Source organism: Myotis lucifugus, unplaced genomic scaffold, assembly GCF_000147115.1.
Source record: "Myotis lucifugus unplaced genomic scaffold, Myoluc2.0 scaffold_278, whole genome shotgun sequence".
In the NCBI taxonomy this organism is placed as follows: domain Eukaryota; kingdom Metazoa; phylum Chordata; class Mammalia; order Chiroptera; family Vespertilionidae; genus Myotis; species Myotis lucifugus.
Genome location: NW_005871326.1, coordinates 42,948 through 53,333, shown reverse-complemented (window position 1 = coordinate 53,333; position 10,386 = coordinate 42,948). Strand labels below are relative to the sequence as shown.

General features: G+C 43.2%; 1 protein-coding gene across 1 annotated transcript; it reads right to left on the bottom strand.

The window, feature by feature from the left end:
- Window positions 1-1,028: 1,028 nt before the first annotated feature.
- LOC102438237 (reticulon-1) lies at window positions 1,029-10,113 on the bottom strand (the record flags this gene model as incomplete). The annotated part of the gene is made up of 6 exons (XM_023763235.1): window positions 1,029-1,822; window positions 3,872-3,930; window positions 4,016-4,062; window positions 4,553-4,622; window positions 6,406-6,544; window positions 9,906-10,113. Coding segments are annotated over 6 exons (566 nt in total), but the record flags the coding sequence as incomplete, so codon positions are not given.
- Window positions 10,114-10,386: the final 273 nt, after the last annotated feature.

Below are 10,386 nucleotides of genomic sequence, written 5' to 3'. Positions count from 1 at the left end.
TATCAGGCACCCTCCGTGTGTTTATGCGACTCTGAGATCTAAAGAACAAAGACCAGGCCCTTGGTGTTTCTTTCTAGTGTGATCTGGACCCAGCCCGTCAGCCTTAACTGACACGACCATTCCCACCCCAAGCACCTTGCAGCCCAATCCAGCTTATTACACACGGGTGTGCCATGCACTACCATGTCTTAGCACCTTAGTTCATGTTCTTTCTTTATGCTGGAATGAACCTTCTCTGTCTGGAGAAAGCCAATCAGGACCCAGCCCCAAAGCTCACCTTCTCTGTCGCTCCTATGTCATGCTGCCTTTTATTTAGTTAGCATTTCCACAGAGCCACCCCCCACCTCCCCCATTTTGGCTGTTGGCACAGTGTCCAGTTGCCCTGCGGTCTCCATAAGTGCTTATGAAACCTGCATACAGGTCAAAGGCAGCTTTTGTAACTATTCCTTTTATCTCCCTCTACTTTTATTCCTCCCACTGTTCCAACTTGCATCCACTTCTACCAGGTCATCCTTGACTTTTGACTCTAAGAGTGAAATCAAATGTGCAACTGGACTTTTGACAAAAAGTGAGCAATGGTTAGAAGACTTGTCTTGGTGATGGCAAGAATTATAGTCTCTCTTATTCACAGTCCTAGTCTCAGGACTAGGGGCTCACACGTCAGGGGCTCAATAAATAATTCCAAAAAGAGTGAGTTCGTAGCAATTTTAATTGTTTCATACCAGTGTTGTGTTGTATATTATAAGAATTTTATGGAAGGATTTATATAACTTCCAATTTTAAAAAACTACTTAAAATATCTGTGCCAACCACACAATATAATATACAGTCTTTTCCAGTTTGGGTGATTTCTATTAATAGCCCAAAGTAGCCAGATGCCAGGTTGGGGTTGGACCTTATGGTCCTGGAGACAGAAGAAAAATGAACACTTGGTCTCACCCTTCCCAACATATATGTCCTCCGGAGATTTCGTCTCTTACAACTTTTGCATTTTCTAGTAAGACCACAAAAAGAGAGGGAGAAGTTCTTACATTTAGTAACATTTATTTATGCATTCAATACCAAGTACAGAAGTGCAAATATCCAGAGTCCATCATTAAATCCATTAGGAACTACAGAGAAAGTAATACAAATTGTAATAAAGTTAACATGCTGGCACTCGTTAGTCACCAAACATGTAAATCAGCCCGTCAGTCCCACACAACAGAAGTACCGCCTGTTTGTTTTGGATTTATTCATTCATTTAATTCTTTTAAGTTATACAAAACTGATTACCATAAGTACAGCCAACTGTTTTTATTTTTACGTTGTGTGTGTTGGAAAAACACTAAGACATCGGTCTACACTTCTATATATTGTTATTAAAGGTTAATCCGACCAGCAGCCCAAGGACATAAAAGCGATTTCCGCTACTGCGTCAGGGCCCTCGGCGGGAAAGGCCTAGCCACGGGAACATGAGAAGCTACAGAAGCATTGCAGGGAGGAGGAGAAGAACACCGAAGAAGGAAGGATAACTTGGGCTCGCACCATCATGCACGTTTTTTTAGCAACACGAAATTAAAAACCACATCTAATACACTTTTCTCTAGGCTTTAGTGCTTGACACAAGGGACTCAAATATCCTAAGAGTACAGGAACAGCCTAAAAAGAGCCGTTTCAAAGTTTGTCTCTAAGATTACGGTACTGGGGGGAGAGACAATCGACTTGCCGTGACACTTAAGAAGAGAGCTGTTACCACTCCAGACATTTCTGTGTGCCCAGTCCCGGTGGGATATCAGTTTACTCAGCGTGCCTTTTAGCGCCCGGGATTTTAGCCTGGATCCTAAAAAGACAACATCAAAGGTAATAAATCACAAGTGTTATTAATAAAAGGATTTTATGACATTATGTGTTGTTGCTTTAATTAGCTTAAGTGATCGAATAGCTTCATATTTCAAAATTAATAATCTTTATGTATGAATGTCCACAAACACATTCTTTTTTCTTCTTTTTGAAGTGGTTTTTAAAAAAACATTTTACTTTTCAATTGCAGTTGACATTCAATATCATTTTGTACAGTTTCGGGTGTGCAGCATAGAGGTTAGACAATCATATACTTTATTTACAAAGTGTCCCCCTCAGTATTTCTAGTACCCACCTGGCACCATACATAGTTATTACAATATTATTGACTGTATTCCCTATGCTGTACTTTACATCCCTGTGCCTATTCCGTAATACCAATTTGTGCTTCTCAATCCCTTCACCTTTTTCACGCTGTCCCCCAACGCCCCCTCCCCTCTGCAACCATCAGTCTGTTCTCTCAGAATCTATGAGTCTGAATAACCACATTCCCTTGCAGCAATAAGAAGAATGTATAAATCAGACAATGAATGATCCAAGAAGGCCATGTTTCTTAAAGAATAACTTTTTAGGTAAACAAAGATAGTGACTTATTTCAGGATTACAGCAGCTGTGATAGAGTTAGGTGACCATTTATTACCAGTCTGAGACACTTCTGAAAGAGAAAGACAGTGCTGTTACTAACTATTCCAGGACATTAGGCATAAATGGAGATGGTCCCAGGTAACGGAACCTATGACTAATCTCAGCGTAGCCAAACTACCCAGACTGGAATGAAGAAACCTGAGTCCTAGTCCCTGCTGTGTTACCAGTCAGCTATGTGACATAAGGCCAGCTAATGAGCTTTCCTGGTCTTACAACGTCCATTTTTAAAGTGTGGGTATATCTCAAAAAAAACCCAAAACCCAAAACAGTAATTTGAAAAAATATATGCAGCACCCCTATGTTCACTGCAGCATTATTTATAATAGCCAAGATATGGAAGCAACCCAAGTGCCCATCAATAGACAAGTGTATAAAAAAGTGGTGGCCCTAGCCGGCTTGGCTCAGTGGATAGAGCGTCAGCCTGTGGACTGAAGGGTCCCAGGTTCGATTCCGGCCAAGGGCACATGCCTGGGTTGCGGGCTCAATCTCCAGTGGAGTGTGTGCAGGAGGCAACCAATCAATGATTCTCTCTCATCATTGATGTTTCTCTCTCTCTCTCTCTCCTTCTCCCTTCCTCTCTGAAACCAATAAAGAAATATATTTAAAAAAAAATAAATAAAAAAGTGGTGATACATACATATAATGGAATATTACTGGATCATAAAAAATGCAATCTTATAATTTTTGACATTATGGATGGACCTAGAAAGTATAATGGTAAGTGAAATAAGTCAGGGAAAAATAAATCCCATATGATTTCACTTATATGTGGAATCTAAAGAACAACATAAAAGAGTAAACAAAATAGAAATATTCATAGATACAGAGAACAGACTGATGGTTGCCAGAGGGGAGGGGTGCTGGGGGACTGCATGAAAAAGGTGAAGGGATTAAGACATACAAATTGGTAGTTACAAAATAGTCACAGGGATGTGAAGTACAGTATAGGGAATATAGTCATTAATATTGTAATAACTATGTACGGAGCCAGGTTGGTACTTGAAATATCAGGAGGATCACTTTGTCAAGTATATGATTATCTGACCACTATGCTGTACACCCGCAACTAATAAAAAATGATATTGAATATAGACTGTAATTGAAAAATAAAAGTAAAAAATAAAATGTGTGATTTGGTTAAGTCAAAAAAATCCTCATTCACCATCAAAACACCTGAAAGTTTTGTTTAATTGAGAGTTTTAAAATTTGTACTTATTTTCTGAAATAATACTATTGGAAAGAGCATGAATATGACTCAAGTAAGTGAATGAATGATCATAAATCAACCTATCATTTTATTATCCTTTTATTACCCCTACCTCATCCACTTATATGCCTGCTTAAGCCAGTCTCTCCTTTTTACAAGTTGCACTGTGTAACTTACTTTGCCACAATAGCATTTATGTGAGTCCTCACAAGTCCCAGATATTGGTCAACCTGTGCCTACAACAAGGAAGAAAATCATGAGCACATCCAAAGTTCAAGAGGCCAAACGTAACATGAATGTTTGACTTCACACAGAACTTACCTGGTGCTTAACATACACTACAGGTAGAGTAAACATTGAAACCACAGCTGGGATGAAAAACAAATAAGAGTATTAAAATTCTGAGAGTCATCAGTATCTATAAGCTTATAGATACATGTTCATGTAGTTATGTAATATTATAGCATTTATAATAGTCAGCATTTTAGATAAAAGAGGACAGGGCAGCTCCTGAGGAAAACAAAGGGATGCTGAGCCCTTTACAGATAGTAAATCATTATCCCAAGAACGAGGGTAGATTGTGCCTTCCTAGGATGAAAATGGATTTCTGTCCCAAACTGCCATTGTAATGTACATTAGAAGAAGAAAAAACCCTTCAGACGAAGAAATTCATTATTAATGTGTAATATACTATCTTATACTCTTTATTGAACTATGGTCAGGGAAATGTGCAGCACTCAGGGGGATCTGGTATTTGTTCCCAGGAATCTATCAATTCAAGCGAACAGCTAGCAGCCCGGGAAGCTCTATGCTCACGGAGCGTGTGAAGGAAGACGTAGCACGCTCATCTGTCCTTACCCATGAGCAGCAGGGTCAGGCCGTTGAAGAGAGCGCCAACGTAAGTCAGGAGCCACATCAGGACTGCGAACTGAAAAGTGAGATGATTATCACAGCTTCTAAAACCGTGACAGGTAAGAGTCTCATTTCATTGACTTTTTAGATTCGAATTTGAGGCAAAATATATCATGATTTCAATAGGAAATGTAGGAGCACTTAAAGCTTGTCGCAGGATTACTGAAAGAGGGTCCTGGTTACTTTTCTCAGAACCCTTTTGCTTGTTTCTGTGTGGATCCATGAGCTAAGAATGGATCTCACATTTTTAAATGCTCGAATAAAAATCAAAACAAGAATAACATTTTGCTATATATTAAAATGATATAAAATTCAATTTTCAGCATTCATAAAGTTTTATTGACTCAGTGGGCAACCTAGGGCAAGTGTTTTAGCCTCTCTGAGCCACAATACACTTCCAACATCTGTAAAATAAGGGGGTTAGCCTGCATGAGCTCCATGGGACGGTACAGCTAGAAGTTTTCTGACTCTAGAATGTAATTTGCACTTGCATTTTATTCTCCAAGATGTGGGTGCCGGAAGCCAATTCCAGCATGACAGCAGGGCTACATCTGGGAATGGCTGAAGGCATTTCCCCAAACCTGAATAGGATACATTAAATTGATTGTTTGCTGCCAGACAGCTCAGGGCATCTTAATCTACATGTTATTGCCTCCTACTGGCCAAACACCTGAACAGCCGTAGGCTAATTCCCCCAAATCTGACGATGCCTCTGTATAGGAAACCCTGACCCTTTGAAGCGTGTATCTCTGTCTTGCCTCAGGACAAATTGTGTTAATAAAAAGCATGGGGGGTCCTGAGACGAGGAGATCTTACTTTCCTTTAAACTAGGCTCCTCTGACCCCCAAATACCTTTCAAAATTATATTTTGTCTCTGGACTCCTATTTAATCTACGCACAGCCTTCTCCAGATTTCCTGAACCCTTCTTAATGCTGGAACAAGAACCCCGGCATATGGGTTTTGGTTTATTATATTATTAGAGGCCCGGTGCACAAAATTTGTGCACTGGGGTGGGGGGGGGTGGCGTCCCTCAGCCCGGCTTGTGCCCTCTTGCAGTCTGGGAGCCCTCGGGGGGATATCCAACTGATGGCTTAGGTCCGCTCTCCACAGGGACATCCTTAGTGCTGCTGTGGAGGCAGGAGAGGCTCCCGCTGCTGCGCTGGCCAGCTGTGAGCCCAGCTTCTGGCTGAGCAGCGCTCCCCCTGTGGGAGCGCACTGACCACCAGAGTGCAGCTCCTGAGTTGAGCGTCTGCCCCCTGGTGGTCAGTGCATGTCATAGCGACTGGTCATTGCGCCATTGGGCCGAAACCGGCTCTCTGACATCCCCTAAGGGGTCCCAGATTGCGAGAGGGTGCAGGCCAGGCTGAGAGACCCCACCAGTGCACAATCGGGGCCAGGGAGGGATGTGGAAGGTTGGCCAGCTGGGGAGGGACTGCGGGAGGGTTCCAGGGCGTGTCTGGCTTGTCTTGCTTAGTCCCAATCGGCTGGACCCCAACAGTAAGCTAACCTACCGGTTGAAGCCTCTGCCCCCTTGTGGTCATCTGACAATGCCTCTGTATAGGAAACCCACACATAGCAACTCATCAACCAGTCGAATGTCTGCCCCCTGGTGGTCAGTGCACGTTATAGCGAGCAGTTGAGCGGCCTTAGCATATCATTAGCATAGTATGCTTTGATTGGTTGAACGGCCAACTGTACGACTGGACACTTAGCATAATTGGCTTTTATTATACAGGATACCTTTAGGGGAAAAACACAAAACTCAAGACTGTCTAGTGAGCAGCTTAAGCAATCGTACTTTTAGGGAATCCACCAGGTCCTGGACGAGGAAGAGTCTCCTCAGTTCCTTAAGCGTGTTGTTCACGTAAAACTGCAGGCAGTCCGTGTACTTCTGAATCTGCTCCTGAGAAAGGGTGATCTCGAGCTCCAAGTAGGCCCTGCCAACAAACCATCCCCACAGAGCACTCATCAGAGGGAACCACCGAACGGCTAAGTTTTCCTTCTTTCACTCTGAGTGTGACAGCTGGGTCGTCCTGGTTGGGGACGGGGAGTGCCAGCCAGTGGGCACCAGACTCAGTGCACTGGGGGACGGGAGAATCATGGCGCCCAGTGGGGCCCTGTAACCACTTCTGTTTCCCAAAGACAGCATCATAATGTGAGCAACTGTCCAAAATCAGCTCATTTTCTGAATTCTCTCGATATCCCTGGCCCACCAGGTAAATGTGAAAGTCCTCATGTCGTCGTGGCTGAGTGGACATGAATTATCTTTTAAAATAGTTGAAATATCTGAAAATTCTAGCTGCCAATTATTGTTTGTCATCTAAAACTCTTAAGATGGCATATTTAAATTCTGGAAAGTTCTTCCAAGATTTTATCTAGAGATCTCGGAAAGCTCAAGTGAGGTGGGCCATATTAAAATGCTCACTGGTTCTATTAAGAGAGGAACCTTTATTTTGTTCATTAGATTCCACATGTAAGTGAAATCATACACAAACAAATAAAATAGAAACAGACTCAGCTATCGAAAATAGAATGACAACTGTCAGAGGGGAGAGGGTTGGGGTTCTGGGTAAAAAAGGTGAAGGGATTAAGCAAAAAACAAAAAAACAACAACACAAAACACCTCATAGACACAGACAACAGTATGATGATTACAAGAGGGAAAAGCGCATGGGGGGAGGTAGAAAAGGGTAAAGGGGGACATATGGTGACGGAAGGAGGCTTGACTTTGGATGGTGAACACACAATATAATAGATGGTGTATTATACAAGTATACACTTGAAACCTATGTAATTTTACTAACCAATGTCACTCCAATAAATTCAATACAAAAAGATAATCATGTACATAAAGATAAATACACACACCAAAAGAGAGAGAGAGAGAGAGAGAGAGAGAGAGAGAGAGAGAGAGAGAGAGGTATCTTTAGTAACTGCATTTTTCATTTGTTCAAATGGTTATATTGAACTCTTGGGTAGATAAACCAAGCTCCTCAAATATATGCAAATCAGTGCATCCTCCTGTTTGGCCATGCTCCTCACAGAGGTCCACCCTCCCTCTCTCCACCTGCCTCTGCACTAAGACAGGCCATGTTGTCTACCCAGAGGATAGCCCTAGAGCACTTCCAGTGCCTACCTAACTCTGGGAATAGGGGTGAAGAGGAAAGCAGCATTTGGCTTGAGTTTATGGAAATATTATGGGTTTTCTTCCATTTGGGAAAAAATAATACTGGTTTGTCTAGATAGTATGTTTTGATTCGAAATGTACTCTGAGTCAGATATTTCTTTAACTGATAAAAACAGAGGAAAATCCTGCATTTTAAAATGGTCTCCTAAAGGACAAAAAAGTAGTTGAGCAAATTGTAGTTAGAGTCTTGGTCCTATACTGGGTATTGGGAGAAATAAACCAAATGAAAGATAAGTTCCCCTTGTAACTTGACTGTCTTGGGGGCCAAGAAAGCAGGAGAAACCAGCTCCTCCTGAATGGCTGAGAGCAAAGGTGGGGGCAGGGCGAGACTCTAAGTGTGTAGTCTCTGGTCCCATGACACTCCACTTCACTCTTCACACCTTTGGGATGGGAACTTGTGTAGCCAAATTATAGCCCCAGAGACACTTTAACTCTGCATTAGAAGAGGCCACATGCATCCCAAGAACAAGAATGCTCAGCCTGTAACTGGGTTTGACACTGAAGCCAGGAGCCAAAGGCTGGGAAGGGACATCTGATGCACAGCCTTTTCCCTTTTGTCAACAGGCCCCATAACACAGTCATCCTTCTCCCTTTTAGAGCCTGGCGCACCGAGGCCTTGATTCAGCTGTCCAGTGGGTGAGCCCGGTAGGGCGAGGCATCCCGGTGAATTACTGGGGCTGGCTGAGAAACCAATTTGGCAGCACCCACCTGTGTCATCCACGAGGCAGAACTGTCCCTGCTTACAGGAGGTGAGGGCACCTGCTGCGGAGCCTGCGCTCTGGGGCCAGCACCAGGCCAGGGGTGACTGACAGTCAGAGCTAAAAGTGCCCGAGCTCACAATCTAGAATCAGGAGATAAATTGGGGTGCGGGTGGGTGGCATGTAGCCGGCAGTGCTAATACCTCCCTTCACTACATTTCCTATATTCTCCAAGTATATTGTCTTTAAAAAAATAATTTGTTCTTGCCGAAACCAGTTTGGCTCAGTGGATAGAGCGTCGGCCTGTGGACTGAAAGGTCCCGGGTTCGATTCCGGTCAGGGGCACGTACCTGGGTTGGGGGCATATCTCCAGTGGGAGATGTGCAGGAGGCAGCTGATCGATGTTTCTCTCTCATCGATGTTTCTAACTCTCTATCTCTCTCCCTTCCTCTCTGTAAAAAACCAATAAAATATATTTTAAAAAAAATAAAAAAAATAATTTGTTCTTCAATATGCATTCCAGTTAGATCTCCCTGGTATAAGAATGCAGATGAGGGAACATTATAAGACTGTTCATGACCCTTGCACCCCTCAGAAGATCGGCCCTTTGGTATTAAACTTCTAGAGAGAGCCTAGAAGTGAAAATCCGAACACCTGGTCCTGGCCCTGTGCTCTGGACTGGCCCTGTGGCCTTGGGTGAGTCACTTTACTGCTTAGAACCTCAGTTTCCCTACTTGTAAGTAAGGACTATAATGCCATGCCTTCTTCACAGAGTTGGGAGGATTAATTGTTGAAACACTTTTAAAATGAGAAAACATTGTGTGTGTGTATATATATATATATATATCAAGAATTATGATTAGTATTAGGAATAACTAAATATAAAATACTAATGTTAAATATAAATTTATATTATATAAGTAAACTTATGTTAAATTTAAATATTAAGTATTTAAACCTTGGCCAGTATGGCTCAGTTAGTTGGAACGTGGTCCCATGTACCCAAGGGTTGCGGGTTTGATTCCAGTCAGGGCACATACCCCAAGTTGCCGGTTCAGAGCGCATATGTCCATATTTCTCTGTCTCTCCCCCTCCCTTTCTCTCTCTCTGAAATCAATGGAAACATATATCCTCAGGTGAGGCTTAAAAATAAATAAATATTACATATTTAATTGGTAATCATTAAAAAATTAAAAATCAGTAAAACAATAGGTGTTAGAATAGAGACAATTGAGTTTGTTATAGAAATTCACCAGAAACATTAGAGATTAGAAGAGAGGGTGTTAAAGTGACCCTTACGAGGCCTGTTAGGTCTCAGAGAAACATGACCCAAAGGGTAGGGGAGTGAAAGAGCGGCAGAGGGAAAGAGCCCGGGAGAGGCTGGGCCAGGGCCGGCCTGGCCGGGGCACTCACTTGAAAGGGTGGCCCTCGTCGGTTTTCTGCACGGCTTGTAGAACAGACTTGTAGATGCGGAAACTGATGGTGGCCGAGAGCACGGCGAGGGCCAGGTAGGCCACCACACTCACCACGCTGAACTGGGTCAGGGAGAAGAGCAGCAGCAGGAAGCTCCCGAACACTATCCCGGTCTGCTTGATGTCCCGCCAGTACAGCAGGTCAATAGCTGTGGGAGGAGACAGAGCACACAGCACTTAACACGGGTAGGGCCCGGGACGCCGCTGCGGCTCGCCGTGGCTGCAGGTTCTCACCGGCCTTCGGATCCTAAACCCAAGTGAGGGGACATAGGGCTTTGCCCAGGGCACTCACTGTCATTCCATTTTACTTTGGAAGAATCTTTTCCATCTCTGAGGATGATTCATAAATTCCCAGAGATGAAAAGGCCATTGACTCTCTAGCAACCCTATCTCTAGGAACATATCTCACTGGGCTATGCCAT